The 25,116-nt window shown below is 43.2% G+C and overlaps 1 protein-coding gene and 1 non-coding gene across 2 annotated transcripts; one reads left to right on the top strand and one right to left on the bottom strand.

The window, feature by feature from the left end:
• Window positions 1–6,529: 6,529 nt before the first annotated feature.
• LOC125386656 (dynein beta chain, ciliary-like) lies at window positions 6,530–23,140 on the top strand. The gene is made up of 2 exons (XM_048413660.1): window positions 6,530–7,019; window positions 22,669–23,140. The coding sequence occupies exons 1-2, from the start codon at window positions 6,709–6,711 to the stop codon at window positions 22,697–22,699; spliced, it is 342 nt and encodes a 113-aa protein (XP_048269617.1). The 5' UTR covers window positions 6,530–6,708; the 3' UTR covers window positions 22,700–23,140.
• LOC125386828 lies at window positions 14,004–14,122 on the bottom strand. The gene has a single exon (XR_007227267.1). It is a non-coding gene; the product is annotated as a 5S ribosomal RNA (ribosomal RNA).
• Window positions 23,141–25,116: the final 1,976 nt, after the last annotated feature.

Raw genomic sequence — 25,116 nt, 5'->3', positions numbered from 1 at the left:
TACCTGCAAAAGACCTTTTTTTTTCTTTTTTTTTTTTTCACGTGGAGAAATCCTCATGGACACCCAGCTGCAAGCAGCATGGGTAGTGTCGGACTCTTACCGACTAAAACTCCACGGTGGTCTTCCAGACGGCTGTTCGAGGAGGGCTCAGGATCTCTTGCGAATACTACCAAGCGCTTCTCGTCGTCTATCTCCCTGCTGGGCGGAAGACTTTCTTGTTAGACAGAAGATCGGGGCCGCCAGGGGGGACCACGCCCCCTAGCGCCCCTTTCCTTGGGTCTTGTTACTTCCTCGATGACTCCTTGGGCGCGTTTACGGCGGGGGCACCGCCGCTCCGTGACGCGCGGAGACTCCTTGATGTCGCGCTCTGCTGGTATGCTGGGCTTTCTCTCTTTCTCTCTTCGCTCGCTCCTTCACGAGCATGACTTGCTCGCAAAAGGTGCGGACGGCTGTGTATTCCTGGGGCCCCCTGAGCATAGCTTCGATGAGCGTATCGGGGGCCAATCTCTCGCCGATCTCGAGTCGTAAGACACGTCGCGGTACCTCCCACGCCGGGCAAGTCTCCAGCGTGTGCTGCGCCGTATCCTCCTCCTCCCCACAGTGGTGACAGATGGACGTCACCTCTCGCCGGATCTTGAGCAGGTACTCGCCGAACACCCCGTGGCCGCTGAGCACCTGAGTCGTTCTGAATGTTAGCGGGACCCTGCCTTTGCCTCTCCACTTGTCCCAGTTGGGCAGGACGGCGCGGACGGCCCGATTAGGGCGTACTGCATCCTCTTCCAACAGCTGCGAGTGCCACCGCTCCCATGCTTCTAGTCTTGCTTCCTCCCGAACGTCCACGGTTGGTGCCGTCGGCGTGGCCCGTCGGTCCAAGGTCGCGGCCCTCCGATGTTCGTACACCCGACGAAGGGCAAGGACCTGTAGCTCGAATGGGGGGGGGGGCGCGGCCAGCACGGTCGCTGTCGCGTAGGACACCGTCCTGTATCCCCTCGCTGCCCGGATGGCGATCGTCCTGTGGAGCCTTCTCACCAGAGTCAGGTTACGCCGGCTCGCCGCCAGATCTTCGGCCCATACAGGTGCTCCGTAAAGGACTCGTGACCGGATCAATCCTTCGTAGAGCCTGCGGACTCCCAATCCTGCCCCGCCGATGCTAGGTAATAGGCCGCATAAGGCGTTGGCTGCGGCCGTTACTTTCGGAGCTAAGTGCTCAAAGTGTGGCTTGAACGTCCACTTACTGTCGACGATCAGGCCCAAGTACTTCATCCGGTGTCCCACCGGGACCTCTTCTCCGTAGATGACGATAGTCGACAGCTCCGCAGGCGGTGTTCTTCTGCGTCGCTGGTCGTAGAACCACAGAGCTTCCGATTTCGCCGGCGACACGCTCAAGCCGAGTCTTCGAATGGCGTGTACCGCGCATGCCACGGCGGTCTCGGTCAGACATGCGGCGTCGTTCCACCATCGTCCGCCGGCCAGCACCAGCGTGTCATCCGCGTAGCATATCATGCCAGCCCCCGGCGGCATGGGACTTCGGGGGACCGAATCGTAGGCAGTGATCCACAATATCGGTCCGAGTACCGAGCCTTGCGGCACGCCGCGCTCCACCGGTCTTCGCTCCTTCCCGCCGTTTCTGCCTGTGTAGGTGATCCACCTATCGTTCAGATAGGCCTGAATCACCTTGACGAGGTATGGCGGGCACTCGAAATATCGTAGCGCCTCCACGATCCTGCTCCAAGGAATGCTATTAAAAGCGTTGGAGATGTCCAAGGAGACGGCTACTGCTACCCCTTCTCGCACGACCATGTCCTCCGCCATGGATCTCAGCCTCTTCACCGCGTCCACGGTCGAGCGGCCTCGGCGAAATCCAAATTGGCTATCGTGCCATCCGGGAATCCGTCTCTCCATGTGTGCCTCCAGACGGGCGACTATGATCCTTTCGAAGAGTTTACCCACCTCGTCGAGAAGACATACCGGCCTGTATGCCGATGGCGCGTCCGGCGGTCGACCCTCCTTCCGTAGCAACACGAGCTTCGCCGTACGCCACGCCCGAGGATAGGCGCCCTCCTTCAGGCATCTGGAGAATAGGTGCCGCAGACGGGGAGCCAGGATGTCGATCGACTCCGTCCAGACTCGGCCCGGGATCCCGTCCGGACCCGGTGCCACGTCGCGGGATGCCATCTTCTTCGCGGCTTCGAGCAACTCTTCCTCCGTCACTCGAAGTTCCTCGTTCCAATCCGTCGGCGCCGTCCCGTCGATGATGGTAGGGGCTGGCGCGGACGTCTCGTTGTTGTCCCGCCGTGGGAACAAAGTCCCGATGACGTTGTCCAGTAACGCCGGATCCATGTTTTCGGTCAGCGGGGGGGCCGAAGGTCGCAGTTTCTTCGTCACGATGCGATAGGGCCTCCCCCACGGATCTGAATCGACCGATTCGATCAATCGATTCCAACACCGGGCCTTGGCTAGTTTGATCTCGCGTTGGAGAGCGCGTCTCGTCTGTCTGTATTCTTCAGTCTGCCGCCGCCGCCGACGCCGTTATCGCCACCATCGTCGGCGGCAACGAGAACTATGGCGGAAACGCTACCAGGGCAGAATCACCATCAGCAGTGACGAATGGCCGGGAGGAGGCCATGGAGTTGGCGGAGTAACTTCAACCGCCTGCTCCAATGTAACATAGGAAGAGCCAGACGGGCGCAGGACCTGCTTCTCCAGACTATACGGGAGAATCGGGTCGCACTCGCTGTGGTGGCTGAACCATACCGCGTCCCCGACGCCCCCAACTGGATCGGGGATCTGAACGAATCAACAGCCATAACATGGACGCCGGCGTTGTGTTCGCCCGGCGCCCTGCTGGATCGCGGTAACGGCTTCGTCGCCGTCGAGTGGAACAGGATCGCGATAGTGGGCATTTACGTCTCGCCCAACAGCGGAGTGGCCGCGTTCGGGGACTTCCCGGACGAAGTCGGTGGCTGCGTTCGTAAATGCCTGCCCCGCCGGGTGCTCGTCCTCGGTGACTTCAACGCGCGCTCGTCGCAATGGGGGGACACCAGGACGGGCTCCCGCGGCAGGATGCTGACAGACTGGGCCGCGACTCTCGGACTAGTCCTGGTGAACAGGGGCACAACTAGCACCTGCGTGGCGTGGAGGGGATCGTCCATCGTCGACGTTACTTGGGCTACCGCCGGGCTCTACCGAAAGATCCACGGATGGAGAGTGGCCGACAGAATGGAGACCTTATCGGACCACCTCTATATAATGATGGAAATGGAGAGGGAGGGAGCCGCACGCGATCGCGGTGCCTGACGACAACAAGAGGAGAACCGGTCCCGTCGACCACCACCACCCACACCTAGGTGGCGTTTGAAGGAGAGGGACAAGGACATGCTGCGGGCGGCGGTCACTGTCTCCGCCTGGAGCTGGGACGCACGGGGGGACAACATCTCAACTCCCCCCACCACCACCACCACACTGGGTAGCATCGACGAGGAGGCGGACGAGCTCCACGGATACATGAGAGCAGCATGCGACGCCGCTATGCCGCGCTCCGTCCCGGGAGACAGAAGCGAACGTTCCGTGTATTGGTGGACACCGTAAATAGCCGATATGCGGGCGGGTTGCATACAGGCCCGGAGAAGATTTCTAAGGGCACGTTGCCGCAGACGGACGCGCGACGAGGAGGAGATCTCTCGCTGCTACGAAGAATACAGAGAGACGAGACGCGCTCTCCAACGGGAGATCAAACTAGCCAAGGCCCAGTGTTGGGATCGATTGATCGAATCGGTCGATTCAGATCCGTGGGGGAGGCCCTATCGCATAGTGACGAAGAAACTGCGACCTTCGGCCCCCCCGCTGACCGAAAACATGGATCCGGAGTTACTGGACAACGTCATCGGGACTTTGTTCCCACGGCGGGACAACAACGAGACGTCCGCACCAGCCCCTACCATCATCGACGGGACGGCGCCGACGGATTGGAACGAGGAACTTCGAGTGACGGAGGAAGAGTTGCTCGAAGCCGCGAAGAAGGTGGCATCCCGCGACGTGGCACCGGGTCCGGACGGGATCCCGGGCCGGGTCTAGACGGAGTCGATCGACATCCTGGCTCCCCGTCTGCGGCACCTGTTCTCCAGATGCCTGAAGGAGGGCGCCTATCCTCGGGCGTGGCGTACGGCGAAGCTCGTGTTGCTACGGAAGGAGGGTCGGCAACCGGACGCGCCATCGGCATACAGGCCGGTATGTCTTCTCGACGAGGTGGGTAAACTCTTCGAAAGGATCATAGTCGCCCGTCTGGAGGCACACATGGAGAGACGGATTCCCGGATGGCACGATAGCCAATTTGGATTTCGCCGAGGCCGCTCGACCGTGGACGCGGTGAAGAGGCTGAGATCCATGGCGGAGGACATGGTCGTGCGAGAAGGGGTAGCAGTAGATGTCTCCTTGGACATCTCCAACGCTTTTAATAGCATTCCTTGGAGCAGGATCGTGGAGGCGCTGCGATATTTCGAGTCCCCGCCATACCTCGTCAAGGTGATTCAGGCCTATCTGAACGATAGGTGGATCACCTACACAGGCAGAAACGGCGGGAAGGAGCGAAGACCGGTGGAGCGCGGCGTGCCGCAAGGCTCGGTACTCGGACCGATATTGTGGATCACTGCCTACGATTTGGTCCTCCGAAGTCCCATGCCGCCGGAGGCTGGCATGATATGCTACGCGGATGACACGCTGGTGCTGGCCGGCGGACGATGGTGGAACGACGCCGCATGACTGACCGAGACCGCCGTGGCATGCACGGTACACGCCATTCGAAGACTCGGCTTGAGCGTGTCGCCGGCGAAATCGGAAGCTCTGTGGTTCTACGACTAGCGACGCAGAAGAACACCGCCTGCGGAGCTGTCGACTATCGTCATCGACGGAGAAGAGGTCCCTGTGGGACACCGAATGAAGTACTTGGGCCTGATCGTCGACAGTAAGTGGACGTTCAAGCCACACTTTGAGCACTTAGCCCCGAAAGTAACGGCCGCAGCCAACGCCTTATGCGGCCTATTACCTAACATCGGCGGGGCAGGATTGGGAGTCCGCAGGCTCTACGAAGGAGTGATCCGGTCACGAGTCCTTTACGGAGCACCTGTATGGGCCGAAGATCTGGCGGAGAGCCGGCGTAACCTGACTCTGGTGAGAAGGCTCCACAGGACGATCGCCATCCGGGCAGCGAGGGGATACAGGACGGTGTCCTACGCGACAGCGACCGTGCTGGCCGCGTCCCCCCCATTCGAGCTACAGGCCCTTGCCCTTCGTCGGGTGTACGAACATCGGAGGGCCGCGGCCTTGGACCGACGGGCCACGCCGACGGCACCAACCGTGGATGTTCGGGAGGAAGCAAGACTAGAAGCATGGGAGCGGTGGCACTCGCAGCTGTTGGAAAAGGATGCAGTACGCCCTCATCGGGCCGTCCGCACCGTCCTGCCCAACTGGGACAAGTGGAGAGACAAAGGCGGGGTCCCGCTAACATTCAGAACGACTCAGGTGCTCACCGGCCACGGGGTGTTCGGCGAGTACCTGCTCAAGATCCGGCGAGAGGTGACGTCCATCTGTCACCACTGTGGGAAGGAGGAGGACACGGCGCAGCACACGCTTGAGGCTTGCCCGGCGTGGGAGGTACCGCGACGTGTCTTACGACTCGACATCGGCGAGAGATTGGCCCCCGATACGCTCATCGAAGCTATGCTCAGGGGGCCCCAGGAGTACACAGCCGTCCGCACCTTTTGCGAGCAAGTCATGCTCGTGAAGGAGCGAGCGGAGAGAGAAAGAGAGAAAGCCCAGCATACCAGCAGAGCGCAACATCAAGGAGTCTCCGCGCGTCACGGAGCGGCGGTGCCCCCGCCGTAAACGCGCCCAAGGAGTCATCGAGGAAGTAACAAGACCCAAGGAAAGGGGCGCTAGAGTGCGTGGTCCCCCCTGGCGGCCCCGATTTTCTGTCTAACAAGGAAGTCTTCCGCCCAGCAGGGAGATAGACGACGAGAAGCGCTTGGTAGTATTCGCAAGAGATCCTGAGCTCTCCTCGAACAGCCGTCTGGAAGACCACCGTGGAGTTTTAGTCGGTAAGAGTCCGACACTACCCATGCTGCTTGCAGCTGGGTGTCCATGAGGATTTCTCCACGTGAAAAAAAAAAAAAAAAAAAAGGATAGGTGTTAATATGATTCTTTTATTTACTGCATTATCAATTGTATGGAATATCTACATACTATAATACTATACTATACTATAATATACTATAATACTATAATATACTATAATACTATAATATACTATAATACTATAATATACTATAATACTGTAATATACTATAATACTATAATAGTATAATATACTATAATACTATAATAATAGTATAATACTACATACTATTTTACTCTACTGTATTAGATGTGATAATTATAATTGGAATAAATTCCATGATTAGTTCCTTATAATCGAGTTCAATAATACAAACCAAACGGTTAATTACTTCTAACAGGAAAAGAAAAAAGGACGTTAAGATAGCGATAAATAGCGTAGTATATTGATTAGAAAAATTTTGCACAGAAGTGGAAAGTTTACCAAAAAAAATCTTCCTTGGGTAAATTAAATCATATGAGGGCAGCTTGCAACGCTATGTATCGCATTTTTATTGCAACTAACGTCACATTGAATAATTCTATTCGTTTCAGATTTTTATGGAAGCAAAGGAAATATCACAATCAGAACTTGACTTCCTACTACGATTTCCGTATATTCCGGAGTTAACAAGCCCCGTAGACTTTTTAACAGATGTCGGTTGGGGAGGGATTAAATATTTGAGCCAAATGGAGGACTTTCAAAATTTAGAAAAAGACATAGAAGGTGCTGCGAAACGGTGGAAGAAGTTCGTAGAATCAGATACGCCGGAACGAGAAAGTTTCCCACAAGATTGGAAAAATAAAACTGCTCTGCAAAGATTATGCATCATGAGGTGTCTTAGACTGGATCGTATGACATACGCGATTAGGTATGTTCCTGTTATATTAACACATTTGATACTTCACGTTACATTACATATTCTAGGCATTCATTTTCTCAATTATATCTTACTTGAATCATGTTATGCCTATAGAATTTCTGAGACGTTGTTTTTTAGTCTAATGTTCTTTTTATTGAGCCATTACAAAGTATCATTATCAAACACATTCTTCGAACAGAGGCTAATGAGTGCATCATCTACTATTTATGAACAACAACAATCATCATAACCTGTTTTGGCCGTAATGACGGTTTCAGCATTTGTTTAAGATTTTCATTAGCATCCAACCATTGTCCAGATCATGTACGATTATCGTCTTCTAAAATAGCCCCTTGACTGCGAAGGTGTATATCGTAGATTACCAACCAATCTCCAGAAAATGGAAAAAAGATAAATTAATAGCCATCACAAAAAATAAATAAAGACAGCTTCTCATCCTCAAACCTGCGACATATAAGTATCCTAGCGAACATAACCAAAAAATATTCGAAATGGTCATAAATAACACCCTAGTCAAAAATAACGTAATCCCAAAAAATCAATTCGGCTTCCTTAACAATTAATTTTTAATAATCTATATTCTAAGCATCAAGAAGTTGCAATGTCTTAGTATTACCATTAGCATACATTATATCATTTTCATTTTGGCACACACATGTTTCTTTAAATATTCTATTTCTTTGACGATCAAAGACAAATAAAAATATTATTTATTTCAGCCAACGCTCATACCGCGCTGAGTGCACTCGTTCTCGTCAGTTGACCGTAATCCTCCGAGCAGCTCGGACCTCTCGGGCCTAAGGGATAAACAGGCGTAGGCCCAAACACTGAGCGCGGCAAGCTATACAGTGCACAGTAGACAGTGAGAGAGCAAAAAAAAAAAAAAAAAAAGAAAAACAAAAAGAGTGCTAAACAGTGAAAAAATAGTGATAACATCAACCACTCTACAAACAATATAAAAATAGAAGAAGAAAGGAATGAAATCGAAACCAAGGAGGCGGAATCCGCCATAAGCTCGTCAAAAAAAAAGGAATCAAAAGAAAAATAGAATAACAACAAATAATTAAAGATAGCAGCATAAGAACTGCTACACAAAAGACGCGGAAACTCAATCTGCCCCCAAACCTGGTAATCAGGAACAAAATAAACACAAAACAAGAAAATTTAAAAGGAGAAGAAAGCGACTCACAAGAAGAGCGCGACGATAAAAACGAAAATATGAAACAAAGAAGAAGCCCACAACCTCAACCAATGACTATCACACTAAAAAACAGATTCGATGCCCTCCAAGCCCAAGACCCCTGCACACCGCAACCGCATGAAAACATTATCGATAACATTAAAAAAAAAAAAACAACGTATTAAGGGAAAAGGCAACCAGACAGCCCACTCCCCCGGTCACGTCGCCAATAACCACAAGCAAAAGCTATACCGCCCGGGCAAGCCCCCCCCCCCCCCGCCGCTCCGCCAAAAAAAAACAACAACACCACATCCTTCAACATTACTGAAAAACCAAACTCATAAGGGCCTGCCACCCAGCCACCCCGCTGAAGAACAGGCAGACCCCCCCACATCGGCAAAAGGGGCCAGGCCACCCCCCATCAACATTACAAGACCCAAAAGACACAATAGCACTCGTGGAAACTTCTCTCAAAATCAAGAATTTCCATACCAAAAGAATCCACTCAGGTAAGCACGTGCTTTATCTTCAAAACATAACTGACTACGCGAATGCAAAAAAAATACTGACCGCAGCCAACACGGCCTACTTCACACATACCCCAAAATCTCAAAAACCCCACACGTACCTACTAAAAGGGCTAGGAAACAGCTACACAGAAGCGGAAATACTAGAAGACCTAAAAGCCCTGAAAATAGAAGAAGTTAACTTCACCAAAGTGACTCGATTCACAACAAGAAAATCAAGGGAGATCAACACATTGCTCGCAATCTACATAATCCAAGTCTCCCCCGATAGCAACATTGGGAACCTACTAAAAATAAACAGACTTAACTATCTGAAAATAGCCTGGGAAAAAATTAAAAAAAACGATATCACGCAGTGCTACAAATGCCAGCGAATAGGCCACACAGCACAAAACTGTAACCTAAACTATCGCTGTGTAAAATGCACTGAACCGCACGGGCCAGGCGAGTGCAAAATAAAAAAAGAAGCAGCAGTAAGCAAAGAAAAAATCTACTGCGTAAACTGCAAAAACTACGGACATCCTGCATCATACGAAGGATGTCCAAAACTCGTCGAATTACGGAAAAAGATTAATGAAAAAATCACCAAAGCAAAAACAACAAAAATCGAAAGAATCGCCAAAATAAGCCGTAAGTACGTCCCCGAGCTAAAGTTCGCGGACATAGTAAAACAAAGAACAAGTATAAACGAGACAAGCCCGCAAGTAACAAACATAGCGGCACAAGTCAAACAAAACCCTAACCCAACAATAGACTCACCCCAAATAAGCATAATAAATGTCATTGAAGACTTCAAAAAAAGCATTCTAAAAGCTCTAAGCGACCAACAAACACAATTAAACGAAATAAAAAAAGCATTAAATACGCATGAAGAAAGAATCGACTCCATCTTCAACATCATCGAAAATATAGACGAAGATTAGAAAAAACCCACCCGTCCACCAATTACAGCAAAAAACAAATCAGAGAAAAGTTAAACATCTGAAAATCATCTCAATAAACGCCAACTCACTAATCTCAAACCAAAAGAGATACAGCATGCTAACCCTAATTAAGAAAGAAACCCCCGACGTAGTACTTATCTCAGAAACTAAACTGAACTATAGACACAAAGTGCACTACAAAAACTATTCTATAATAAGACACGACAGACCAAACGCTACCCAAGGAGGAGGAACGGCAATCCTCATAAAACTAACAAGAAACCACTTCGCGCAACCTGCAAAGATAAAGGAAAATAGTGTAATCTTCGGTTGCTTATTTCCAAACGATTCATATTACAAAAATACACTGACGACAGGTTACATCCCCCCGAAGCATATTTATACCTAGACGAAAGAAACTACCTCCAAGACCAAAATAATATCCCAATAATCTACCATATAAAAAGAAAAATAGGGATTAAAACAATACTCAACGAGGCAAACTCAAATGTGCAAACTGTAGACACTAGGTGGAGATACAACATGGCCCTTCCCCAAAAAGACGCAGAAGACAATCACAGAAAATGCATAAAAAAATATTGGTGGATGCCAAAACCACAATAAAAATAACAAGAAAAAGAACCACAAAATAACAACACTCAAATCTCCCTCCGTGTAAAATAGTGCAGATATTGTAATCATGTAAATATTGTAAATATTGTAGATATTGTAAATAATTCTACAGGACACCCCTCCGTTCCCCTCCCTGTCCACCCTCCCCCCGCCCTCGCAAAATCCCGCAGCTCCGCCGAAACCAAATGTAGACTACTGAATTGTCCGGTTTTTGCGACCAGGTTATCAGGACAGAGATAGGAACAAAAAAACAACATCATATATAAGCACCGCTCTACAACGACATAAATTTAAGTTACAAATTGTAAACCTAAAAAAATGTAATCCCGACACACAAAATATTGCATGGCTACGTCATACCGTTACGTATCGGTACTTTTAATCGATCCATCCCACAACCGAAATTCATTGTTTATTATGAAAAACACACACATGTAATACTAACTATTGGTCTATAAACGTTATACAGAAAAGCACTGGTTCTCGTCCTATCACGAAAGTTAAGATGGAGAAAGTATTCAAATGGGTGTCCGCTTGTGAACTCCGCGTGGTGTTCACCTTTTTATTCTTCCAATCTTTCTTGCTTTCCTTAATAATCTATTTTTAATAATCTATAATGTAAACATAGAGAAATAGAAATGTTTTAGTATTACGCGACTAATACCATACATCACTCATTCTTGCACACACTTATATATTTCAAATATTCTTTTCTTGTACGCTAAAAGCAAATAAGAAAATCACTTATTTCAACTAACGCTTATACCGTGCTGAATGGAATCGTTCTCGTCCGAAGGCAGTTTGAGAGATGGGATAGAGTTTGGCTTTTTTGATGTAAAAATTTGATTTCCCTGTGGGACATGCCAACAGAGTCCTTTTTGCGCAACTGTATTTTGTGCAAAAGATACTTTAATAATTCTAAATCTTCTCTTTTATCGTAGGAATAGTTTTATTTTAGATTGTTTATGTTGGATAGCATGGAGCTTTTGTCTCGTAATTTTCTTTTATTATGAATATAGGGCTCGAAAGCCGACTTTTGATTTATTTTTAGTACGAATTCTTGAAGGACGGTTTGTACGTGTTTTTCTACTTCCTCTATAAATGAGTCGATTTGCCTCTTTGTTAGATTGAGCTTGTTGCGGGTGTTCAGGACGCAGTTCTTTTCGAGCTGATTTTGTAATTTTTCCTAGTGTGTTATCTTTGCACTTGTACCTGGGACCGTCACTCCGTGTTTCTAGGATTACGAAATCTGATGTATTTTTGTTCATCTGGAATACGAGAGCATTATGGTCGCATTCGTAGTCTATGATTTTGAGCGTGTTAATTGCCCGTAAATTAAGGAATTGCAATTGTGCGTCTCCAAGCCATATGGCTGGGCAGGAGCCTCCTTTTGGACAAGAGTCAATCCTTTCTTCGTGTGTTTTTAATGATTGTTTTAGTTCGTTTAATTGTGTTTGTTGTTCATTTAGGGCTTTGAATATGCTTCTTTGAAGTCCTTGATAAGTTTGTTACGTTCTATTGGGTTACGTTTTAATTGGGTTTGGATTTTCAATTACGCGCAGTAATAAATTTGTTTGATGTGGTTGGTTTTCGGTGACATGGCTCCGGCTTATTCCTTGTTTTAGGATGTCTGAGAACTTTAACCACGGGATGAATTTGCGGCTCATTTGAGCAACGCGTTCGTATTTGACTCGTTGCATTTGTTGATATTTTCGCAAAGTTTCTTGTAAACTTTCCAAACGAAAAGTGTGAGCAACAAATCCGCTTTCTTCATCTCTTCATCTGTTCGCTCACTCAGAATTTTCCTCCGTAATCACACAAAAACGAACTTTACTTGTTCTCACAAATACAGAGCAGTCACTTCATCTCTATACTTGTTCTCACGACTACGGAACAGTCAACTTGTGCCGTAGACTTCGTCTTTACACTTGTGCTCTCGACTTCATCTCTATACTGGATCACTAGACTTGTCACAAACAGTACCATTCAAGTAACAATCAAGTCTCACGAGTAACAGTTAACACCAGCTCGAGTTAAAACACAGTTCAAGGAACAGCAAGAGTCGGAAGACAAGTCAGCAGAATCGCCCAGTCGAAGACAGCCAATCGACAGAAGATACATCATCACAGTCGCCAACACGAAACGAGTCTCGGGTCGTACTCATTCGTAGTTTGTCATTCCATATACGTAACCTTGCATCTCATTGAAGTTGCTGGATCGTGGAAAATATATATTAACTTGTTAATATCAGCGTTATTTTCATTCAACTATCCTTATTATCTGAATAGAAATAAAAGATCGAACGATTCGTGGTGTGGATTAGTTAAATCGTAACGGAAATTTACGACTCCCGTTGGCGCGCTTCTTCGAAATCGCGTCTCCACGCAAACGGTCGAAAGTTCATTCAAATTCAAATATCCATTTTTGTAGTATTTTCTTTTTGGTTGCTTCTTTCATTCTATCTTCTTTCCTTCTCTTATATTCTTGATTGTTTTTATAGTGAGCATTATTCATCACTTTTCGTTATTTAATATCACTGCATAAATTGGCAAACTCATTAACAAGTCTTACGCCTGGTATTTTTGGCCAGTGAGATCCGACCTGCTGGGAGGTTCACAACACTCTGACGAGAAAGAGTGCATTCAGCTTGGTATGAGCGTTGGTTGAAGTAATCAATTTTGTTATTAAATATTATTGAATAAAAAATATTTACAAAACATACAATTATGTTGTAGGACAAAAAAGATTTGTGAAACCTTGCCTGGCTTTGTTTTCAAGATAATGGACTGTGAAATTAAGTAGGAGCTATTTCATAATTGATTTTCGCGAAAACAAAACGAAAAATGTCATTTTACATTTTCGACTTCATTTTCGTCGCGCGCAGGCAATCGTTCTTCGGTGTGTGTCACAACTTTCGGAACATGTACTTTTGTATTCTTTCAATCGACATATTCCGAATTCCGAATATTGAACACATGTAACATTATCGGAAAATATAAACAAAGCAATATATCAGTAAGCGTGTATGCGAGAATGATATAATGTATGGTGATAATCGTTTAATGCTAAAAAGATATTTTCTTGATGTATACGACCATAGCTTATTAACGCCAGAGCGAGCTATACACGCTTCTCTGTCCACCGCGCCCAACACAGACCAACCTACATGCTATCAACCGTGCATTTTCCTACGTAAGGAGGACTAATATTCACCAACACTTGAAAAACAAAGAAGTATAAAAATTATTTAAATAGTCAATTATATTTTGCGGTAATGATTTCGTTTAACGATTTCACATATTGTTTATACAAAACATCAAATTAATATTATATATTTAAGCCATAAAAAGATATAGGTAAAATTAAGAACATTAAAGATGACTAAAGATAAATGACACAACTTAAAAGTGAAGTTAAAAATTCATAATGTATTTTAATGTTTTTTTATAGCGTGATATCGTTCGACTATATCTTTATTTAGCCATAGCTAATGGTGTAACATTTTAATAAATTTTAAAACCACTAAATTGGTGCATTTTATTCCATACTGCACTTTATAAAAGCAAAAAAAGGGTCGCAATTAATTGGGAACAATTCCAGGTAAATAATAATTGATAATAACAACAACAACAACAACAAAAACGCGTTGCTAAAGTAAAAAAGGGAAATCTGCCCGTTCGGTTGGCTAAGTGTTAAGAAAAGTAAAAAAAGCCAACACCACACGGAGTTCCCAAGCGGTCACCCATCTAAGTACTACCCGTGCCCAGCGCTGCTTGACTTTCGTGATCGGACGAGAACGAGTATTTTCAACGCGGTATGAGCGTTGGCTGAAGTAGTCAGTTTTGTTATTTCATGTTATCGAATAGAGAAAATATTGAAGAAAACATACGTGTATGTATGAGAGAAAATGGTATTTTTAGACGTGCATTCAGATATATAAAATCTATTCTGACTTCGTTTCCCAGACAATGAATTGTGAAGTTTCGTCATGTACGTACGCGTATACTTAAAAAGTAGCGAATCAAGTGGACGGAACTTCATAATTGATTTTCTAGAAAACCAAGTCTTGAGTCAAAACTTGTTACTTCATCGTCGACATATTTTTGTATAGGAAATCAGGCCCTTTCGTCCTGCACCATCATAATACTCTAATTTTCTCACCTACTTCAATTTCGAAACTATTCAGTTTCACTGGATTACGTATAATTACCAACAGCAAAATACTAATGTCGCGGTACTCGTCCACGAAACTTTCCACGGCTTCGCGACACAAAGAGCTATGCCGTCAAAGCGCAATACTGACGTGTCCAGTCTATTGTAACGTAAATCACGTCAGAGACCAGAACACACACACATCGCGGGCAGGATGGTGTCACGACCGGCATACTTCGAATCCGATGGACCGACAATGGAGATAAAGATGTGGCGGCCTTGGCGACAATATATATCGCCGAAGTGGCTAATGAGTCATCTGTATCCTAACGGTCCTTCCACCGAATGTTCTAGAAGCGTGGCAACAGTCTCGTACGCCTACAGGGTAGTGGGGATATTAAGGGATGACAAACAAAGAAGAAACAGATCCCACCGAAAGCCAAATTGTAAGAGCTTCAGTCTTGGAAAGTCACGGCTGGAGCTCAGAAGTGTATTATAAATGTATAAAGGAGGAAAAAATAAAGTTTTCTTCTTTCTTTTAAATTTCTTTTTATTTTACGCGACACTATCATCGATATATCTAAGTTTCTTTCGCCGAATTCTCAGAAGAACGTATACGCGGCGACCGCCGCGGTAGATCTAATAAACACATATGTAGTAGGGATATTGAGGGGCAACAAAGGAAAGACTCCGTGGTTTCGAACAAAAGCATCAGTTAGTCCATCTCAAGCTGCGAAGTACGACAGGTCTCGTTATAAGCAAACCACTAACAAAACCTTAATTGTTATATTTTCGTCTTAATTGTTCATTGTTAATCGTTGACTGAAATTGTTGCTTCTTGATTTATTATTAAACTTTTGTTAACAAATCCAGTGTAGTTTTCCGTATGCACTCATTCCAACCACCTCTATTCTCTTAATAGAAATAGGGGATCAATCAGTTCGTGGCGTCGATTGTTCAATCGTAACGAGAATTTACAACTCTTGTTGACGCGTTATCTCGCGATCGCGTCTCTCCGCGAACGGTTCAGACACCGGCCAAAAACAGCGTCGCCGTTACGTGTAACGGTCGAACGAAGACGAATTCGAATTTGAATTTTCCGACTCCCTCCCAGCCAGTAAGAAACCCAACAGAAACCCAAATAGAAAAGAGTTTGGTATCTATCAGCATCTACGAGTATCTTTCTGTATCGACGAGCTATCTAAGTGTTATCACAAGTTATCTACCGAGTTATCGACGATTATCTAGCGAGCATTTACTGAGTATTAATTAGTAATTTTACTTTGCGATTTATACTGTGTACGAGCGACTCAGCGAATATAATCTGTATATGTATTTATCATTTTTAAATATATTCAACGGTTACGACAACAAGCAATAACATCCAGTAAATATCACGGCCAAATATCCTATTTACCAGTCCCACACACTTTCATTGCAAAGAACCGGTACTATTCTGTAAACAAAATTTTGGCATTAGTGAAATTTTTAGGACTTCTTATTTTCTCTTTGAAATGTTCCGATGTATTCATAACACTCTCTGCTATTTCTTTCGCAGCTTTCCTACGCGGGTCATATTACCGTCTTATAATATAATTTTGAATCAGTGCGTTCCCTAAATTTTCTATAATCGCACGTCTTTTTCTCAAACGTATCGGTTTCTATAGTCAGATAACATTTTGCTCTATATGTTTAAAGAACACAGAAGTTCTGAGAGAAAAAAAAGGAGAGCAGTAAGAATAAAGAGACCCGGAGAATGCATCAGGGTTAAAAAGAACATGAATTTAATTTGTAAATATTTTGGATTCTCGCATCCTTATATTAACCTTCTGCTTAATCAATGTTCATTGTTAAGAAACATTTTAAACTCAATCTACAATACAAAGATAAGATACTTTATTTTATATACCACATTGTGAAAAGAAAGATAGTTTATTCTTTACTACATATTTCTTTAATAAATATTAAAATATTTTATTCGTACTGTAGACCAACAACAACTTAAAATCCTATTTCAAATATTTTTCCGATAAATTTGACCCAGCGCTGCTCAAGCACAGTTAACATATTCGCAAAGAAAAATCAGAAACAGGAATAACTTTTAATTATATAAATATCTAACTCGTCGGTTTCATCAGTCTCTGTAAAATACTGTTTCGAATCAATTTTACAGTCTCTCACACCAGTAGCGACAAGTTTAACCGTAATTAAAAATGTATCATAATCAATACTGAAATAGTCGAGTAATAATAATCTTTTAATGTTTCGAAAATCATATAGAGTAAATAGAAAAGTAATTATTTATGATAATATTGACATAATTCAACCGTTTGAGCCCCGGCGTTTTTGAAAAACCAGGGTCGAAAAGTCCCGAACGACAAGATAACCTCCTAATCGATTGCGAAAAGAAATAAGCGGCATGAAAGCGCTCGTCATATTCGTTATTCTTATGAAATACATCTATATTTTTATATATACATACTATTAGTTTATAATTATTTCAACTTTTGTTCAATAAAAATTATTAAGATAACAATGTAATCCAAAATACCGTCAGTCGTCCGTAGCGTTCAAATGTACTGGGACTTTTCGATAGAAAATCTAAACAGCGATCACGCTGCTTAGTACTCAAACGGTTAAAGAAATAACGATACGTCTAACCTGTACAAGTGTTCGATCACTAAAATGATACTTACCTTCACGTATGCTGGGAGATATCGTTCAAAACTGAAGACTTCGCAGAGGACTGTCTACTGATCGTTACGCCTGATGGTAAGATTGAGCCTGCAGGAGCGCTTGAAGAGCACTGAGAGATTGAAACGGTTCGTTACTCCACGTTTAGCGAATCGGAGGCACTGAAGCTGACTGTCTCCTACGTGTTCACGGTTGAACCACTCGAACGAGACTGCCGATACCGTTGTTAGACTCGAGCGAGCCCAACACGTATTAGACTCCAACAAGGATCAAAACGGAGGGCCCCAAATCCGCACGCTGATTGGTTATGAAGATAATCGTCAAACGGCATCTTCGCCCGCCAGATGGCGTTTACGGCGTTAAGGTGCTCCAAGTGCGGGGGATCCTTCCCGAGAAGAGCGTGAACGATACCTGAATGAATGCCATGCTTCGATGTTATTGACCGAGGGGTAAGGGGCGCTCGACCGTTCGGACCGTTAAAATCCGTCAATTACCCTTACAAGAAACTCATAGCATAGGAAATTAGAAATACTGCTACGAATGTTGAAGGGAATCGTTTTAGCTATTGGTGTACCCTACCAAAATAACGCCTTGACTGCGAAAGCGAACTACAACGAGACAAAAGCTACGTACTATCCAAAATAAACAATCTAAAATACAGCTATTTTTACGATGAAACAGAAGATGAGCAAACAAAGTAAAAAAAATATGACTAAAAAAACTCAGCTAGCATGTTCCCACAGACAAATAAAATTTCTAGGTTAAAAGAACCAAACTCTATCTCTTCTTTCAAACTGTCTCCAGAGAAAGCTCCCCTCCTCCAAGATGCAGGTATAGCGATACAGAACACCAATAAAAACATGAAGTCTAGTTATTTTATGACATGTAAAACAACGGAAAAACTATATCTTATCGACACTCGCTTTTCCAAAACATACACACACACGAACACATGGGTCGAGAACAATTAAACAGAATTATCATTGCCGAAACAAACAAACTGAAAAATAAATAGAGCGAGACATATCGCTAAATAAGACAACCTTCATATTTTCTAATGAAAACTCCTCGGACAAACCCAAACAACCAGACACAGAAATAAACTTCTTTGCAAATTACAACCGAATAAAAATCATTTTCTCTAAATTAAACAATTAAAAATCATCCGGTTTCGACCACATCCTGAACATTCTGCTCAAACAGAATAAAATGTTATTATACAGTGCTCCTTAATAATTTTAAGAGCCATCATAAAAGAAAAAAATAAAAACCGCTCCTTGCTCTCAAACCTGCGATATTATGTATCCTAGCCAACGTAATCAAAATATTCGAAATAGTCATAAATGACACCCTAATCTCCTTTTGCACAAAAAATAAGGTAATTCCCCCCCCCCCCAAAAAAAAATCAATTCGGATTCCTTAACAATCAATTTTTAATAATCTTTATTCTAAGCATGAAGAAATTGCAATGTTTTAGTATCATGCGACCATTACCATACGTTATATCATTTTCATTTTGGCACACACATGTTTCATTAAATATTCTATTTCTTTGACCATCAAAGACAAATAAAAAAATTACTTATTTCAGTCAACGCTCATACCGCGCTGAGTGCACTCGTTCTCCTATACATCTGACTGCCTAACGCTTGAAACACAGACCGAAACACCCAGGTACAACTACAAAAAGACAGACTGGAAAAAGTTCCAAAACCTACTCGAACAGAACTGCGACCTAAAAATCTATAACAGTGTCAACCTAACAGACAGACAAATCGACTCGTTCATAGACGAAATAGAAAAACATATACAAATCGCCCTACAAGAATCCGTACCGACATTTAAAAAAAAAGACTCCTGCGAGCCATATATAAACTATAAAATAAAAAAACTACAACGAGATAAAAGCTACATACTATCGAAATTAAACTACCTAAGACACAACTACTCTTACGACAAAAGAGAAGACATAGAATTCCTAAAGTACCTGCTACACGAAATAAAATCACAACTAAAACAAGAATTCGCAAACTCTATAAATCAATACTGGACAAATAAAATAAAAAGTATCTCCAAAAAAGACTCTGCTAGCATGTTCCCGCAGATAAATCAAATTTTCAGACCAAAGGAACAAAACTCCATCCCGCCCCTCAAACTGCCTCCAGAAAAAGCCTCCCTCATCCAAGAAGCAGGCATCGAGATACACAACACCAACAAAGACACAGAGGGCAACTTCATAATATCAAAAACAACGGAAAAACTAGACATTATCGGCACCCACTTCGCCAAAACTCACACACAAAACGAACACATGGGCCGAGAACAATTAAACAGAATTATCATCGCCGAAACAAACATACTAAAAAATAAAATAAAGCAAGACATAGCGCTAAACAAAACAGTCTGCACATTCTCAAACGAAAACACATCGGACGACCCCAAACAGCCCGACCCAGACATAAACTACGTTACAAACTTCAATCAACTAAGTACAATCTTCTCCACGCTAAACAACAAAAAATCCGCCGGCTTTGATGGCATCCCAAACATCTCGCTCAAACGCCTACCAAACAAAATAAAATGGTACTACACAGTACTGTTTAATAATGCACTAAACAACACGTACTTCCCCAAAAAATGGAAAAAAGCCAAACTCATAGCCATTACAAAAACAAATAAAGACGGCTCATCACCTGCAAACCTACGACCCATAAGCCTCCTCCCCAACATAAGCAAAGTATACGAAATGATCATAAACAACCCCCTAGCAGCCTTCTGCTCAAAAAATAAGATAATCCCGGAAAACCAATTCGGCTTCCGCCACAAACACTCCACAATCCACGCAATAAACAAACTTACGTCGGATATCTGCTGGGCACTTAACGCAAACCAGCAAGTAGCCGCCTGCCTAATAGACATCGAAAAAGCCTTCGACACCGTCTGGATCCCAGGGCTCATTTATAAAATGATTAAAAAGAACTTCCCCGAATACCTAATCAAAATAGTATGGGACATGGTAACAAACAAAACTTTCATAATGACCGACGGCTCGCACACTTCAAGCAAAGAATTCTCCATAGAGAACGGCCTGCAACAAGGAACAGTAAATTCCCCGCTACTCTTTAGCATCTACAATAACGACTTACTAAACCTCTTTAATCTCAACACATCCACACACAAACGCTCCATAGCCTTCGCGGATGACCTAATCATCTACGTAACAGGCCGCAAAACCAAAACGATAAGAACAGAACTGCAAGAACTCTTTAACAAAATCAGCGATTACTATCATACATGGAAACTAAAAATTAACGCAAGCAAATGCGAAACCATACTATTCAGACCCAGAACAAGCAAAATCGGCCCAGCAGAAAGGGAACAAGTCAGGAAATTCCGCCTAAAAGAAAAAGCAAACGAAGAGAACCTCATACCACACAAAAACTGCGTAAAATACCTAGGAATAAACATAGATGAAAAACTAAATTATAAGCAACACATCGAAATCCAACTCTCCAAAGCCAGCAAAGCTTTTTGGAATACAAAAAGGCTGTTTTACTCCAGACTTCTCGATAGCAAAGTAAAAATCATGTGCTACCAATCGCTAATAAGACCCATTATAACCTACGGCTGCCCAATATGGTACAACATACCTGCGTCAATAATGGAAAAAATTCGCATATTTGAAAGAAAATGCATCAGAGCTTGCCTGAGCATTTACAGATCAGAACACAGCGGATACAGAAAATACGTAAAAAACAAAAAAATATACGACTTAGCCAACATCCACCGCATCGACTGTCACATCCTAAAACTAACGAGAAATCACTTCTCGCAAGCCGCGAAGATCAAAGAAAACAGCCTAATCTTCGGCTTCTTATACCCAAACGACGCATACTTCAAAAACACTCTGCTAACAGGCTACATCCCCGCCGAAGCCTTTCTATACCTAGACGAAAGAAACTATCTCCAAGACCAAAACAACATACCCATAATTTATCATATGCAAAGGAAAATAGGAATGAAATCTATTCAATACGAGGAAAACCTAGATGGCCGCACGGCAGACACTAGGTGGAGATACAACATGGCCCTCCCCCAAAAGGATACAGAAGACAAACACAGAAAAAACACAAAAAAATATTGGTGGATACGGAATTCACAACAAAAACAACAAGATAAAGAGCCACAGAACGGCAACGCTCACCGAATCAAAGTGTAAATATGTAAATATGTAAATAGATAAACAAATATTATACTAATCCCACAGAACACCCCTCCCCGCCCCTTCCAGTCCATCCCCTCCCAGCCCCTCCCTAATAGGCTAGCGAACTGTCCTGTTTTTGCGTCCAGGCTTTCAGGACATAAATTAAAATATCGTACATAAGCACAGCGCAACAGCGGCTTAATTTTATTTTATTTAACAATAATAATCTTAAAAAAAAAAGAGAAAAGAATGTAATAATGCATGGCTACGTCGTACCGTCGCGTATCGGTACTCTTGCCTGTACCACCCTACAATTAGAATTCAGCGTTTATTCTGGAAAAAAAATGATGTAAAAAAAATATGTAAATAACCTGGAACTAATAAACAAAGATAAAAAAAAAAAAAAAGCACTCGTTCTCGTCCGATCACGAAAGTTAAGCAGCGCTGGGCACGGATAGTACTTGGATGGGTGACCGCCTGGGAACTCCGTGTGCTGTTGGCTTTTTTTTATTTTCCCAATCTATATTATTTTTCTTAACAATCAACCTTTAAGAATCTATAATCTAAGCATCGAGAAAAAGATATGTTTTTCTATAACACGACCGTTACCATGCAATATATCATTTTCATTTTGGTACATTTATGTTTCTTTAAATATTCTTTTGTGTATCAAACACAAATAAAGAAAACAAACTACCAAATATATAATATATAACAAATATATTTCCCCGCTTGAATCAAAGCCCTAATCCAACAGTAAACATACTCCAACTAAACATAATAAACGTCATTGAAGACTTCAAAAAATGTACACTCAAGGCGTTAAATGAACAAAAGCAATTAAACGAAATGAGAAAATCATTAAAAACGCAGGAGGAAAGGATCGACCCCATCTTCATCACTATCGATAGTATAAATGATGAATAACCAAAACCCACTCAAGTGTCAATTACAGCAAAAAACAAATCAGTTAAAAGTAAAACGTTTGCAAATAATTTCAATAAATGCCAACTCAATAATTTCAAACCAAATACAGATACAATATGCTAACCCTTCCACTTTCCACATCGTACTTATCTCAGAAACAAAATTGAACAAAAGACACAAAGTATACTTCAAAAACTACTCTAGCTGCCCAAGGTGGAGGAACTGCAATCCTCATAAAAAAACCCTCTGATGTTCAAAACAATGCAAAACGACAAAATAACAAGTTTCAAAATCCTAGAAACGATCATAAAAATAAAAATAAGCAATAAGGAAAACTTATTTAGCACTGCAGAAAGAATTTAACGACGAATTCAACAATCTCTTTGAACTTTTACAGATCGACAAACAGGAAAATTACTATACAATAGCTGGCGACCTTAATGCAAAACATGCAAGCTGGAAAAACGAACTAAACAACACGAGAGGAAACTTCATTACAAACTGGCTAGACAATAAAAGTATACACTACAAAATAAACCATTACAGCTCCGAGCTACCCTCTTACCGAAAAGAAGGCTCATACCTGGGCACATGCCTAGCAGACGCGCGATTAAAATTTCAAAATGTTAACACACTCTCAATATCCTAGACTATAACAGCGACCATAACGCCATAGTATTTCAGATAAACAAGAATACATCTGACTTCCTAACACTTGAAACACAGACCGAAACTCCCAGGTACGATTACGAAAAGACAGACTAGAAAAAGTTCCAAAACCGACTCGAACAGGACTACGACCAGAAGATCTACAACAACGTCAGCTTAACAATCACACAAATCGACTCATTCATAGACGAAATAGAAAAACATATAGAAATAGCTCTTCAAGAATCTGGGGTGATAAGTGCGTGATAAGTGTAGAAGATTCACTCGATATTGTTCAACTATAAATATTTATTAGTTTATGTACGTGATATACACTCGTGCACAGAACGCGCGATACAATTATCGGTTCGCGGTTGCAAATTCGAACTCGATGTGATACGTTTCGCGGTGCGATTCAAGTTGGGAGATGATTGCAACAGATGTCGAGAAATTCGGATTCGCTATTACGGCCAACTACCAACGATCAATTCGGATAGGCGTCTCTCAACTCGTCTCGCGGCTCACGACAGAATGACTTTTTGTCAAGATAATACTCCTTCGGAAAACTGTGATTGGGTGTGTCTAAGGATACGGAATGATCGGATTCGTTAAGAAAAGTATTGGTTCGGAAGGTGAGGGAAATGGACGTCGCTGTTAATTGGCTCAATTTTGAGTTGGTGGTTGGAGGGGGATGTTAACCGCCCTTGAGAGAAAATCGCTAGCGAGGAGCGTCGTACGTGAGAAAAAGCAGATTTCCTGTGTTTTCCCGTAGTGGGTGGTATGTGTAGAGATTGTTGAGACAAAGACGATTGTCCCTTTAGAGAACCTTTGCTACATACATCCTATGATTTATAGCGGGTCCTTAGGCTAGCTAAAAATATTCGGTGAAAGTGTATCGACATCTGGCAATCATCTTGTTCGAAGGGTAGAGTCTTCGTGTAGCGAGCCACGGGACAGAAACCGTTGGAAAGTTTGCTGTCGAGTGCCCCTACAAATCCGCACCAATATTAAAACAAAAAAATTATTGCGAGTTCTATGTAAACAATAAAATAAAAAAACTACAACGAGACAAAAGCTACATACTATCTAAATGCAACAATCTAAAATACAACTATTCTTACGACGAAAGAGAAGACTTCGAATTCCTAAATTATCTACTATACAAAATAAAATCGCAATTGAAACAAGCATTCCCGAACTCTAAAACCAATACTGGAAAAATAAAATAATAAATACCTCCAAAAACGATTCTGCCAGCATGTTCCCGCATATAAGTCAAATTTCCAGATCAAAAGAACAAAACTCCCTCGTCCAAGAAGCAGGTATAGCGATACACAACACCAACAAAGACACCGAGGATAATGTCACGTAAATTTGAGGCTTAGATGATAAAAACAAGAAGGTTCATCCGTAGCACAACTATTAACTTTCCTTTTATCAAACCTTATGATGAATTCAGTAATCACAATGGAATACACACTGAATTGACACGTATAAATCACAATTCACTCCAACAACTTTATATAGAAACTAGTTACACTGATGCGTATGTATAAATTAAGTGCGCGACTGGTCTAAGCGTAGAAACTCGGTAAAAACATGTTGACTATTCTAAAGATAGAGAATATGTGAAGTTTAGTGACAATGTTGAGGCAGAGGAAAGCTAGTGATGGGTGTGTCTAAGGACACGAGATGAGCTGATTCGTTAAGGACAATTTTGGCTAGGAAAGTGAGGGCAATAGACACTGCTTTTGATTGGGTAAGAAGAAGGTTGGTGGACTAGGAAGGGTCTCAGCCGCCCTCGAGAGTGTGACGGCAATCCACATTAGAGGCCAGATGTGTGCAGGTCCCCACCGCGTACCCTCAATAGCGGGAAAGCTAGTTTTCCCCATGAACAGTGTCACCTAGGGACCATGTTGGTAGGAGGCTTCCTCCTCCACTCTTCATTTATTAACGTGGGCTATAACCAATTGGCATCGCGGATCGTTACCCTCACTTTTCCAAGGGTACACCCACACCGAGCTTTCCTCGATGATGATACGAGAACAGCTCGGGACTGAAACTACAAACTCTCGTCAGTCAACATTTCTCAGATCAGTCGCGCAAACTGCGCTTATAAAGTTGTGTTATTTAATAAAGTTCCATAGAAAAGAAACATAAAGTTCCGTTACGGCTCAACCTTCTTGTCTTTAAAACG

The sequence above is a fragment of the Bombus terrestris genome, chromosome 17, assembly GCF_910591885.1.
Source record: "Bombus terrestris chromosome 17, iyBomTerr1.2, whole genome shotgun sequence".
NCBI lineage: Eukaryota > Metazoa > Arthropoda > Insecta > Hymenoptera > Apidae > Bombus > Bombus terrestris.
This window is presented reverse-complemented; position numbering and strand designations above follow the sequence as displayed.

Coding starts and splice junctions, on each gene's coding strand:
- LOC125386656 (XM_048413660.1), top strand. CDS start 6,709: ATGGAAGCAAAGGAAATATCACAATCAGAACTTGACTTCCTACTACGA. Junction 7,020..22,668: donor CGTATGACATACGCGATTAG/GTATGTTCCTGT, acceptor GAACTTTTACAG/ATCGACAAACAGGAAAATTA.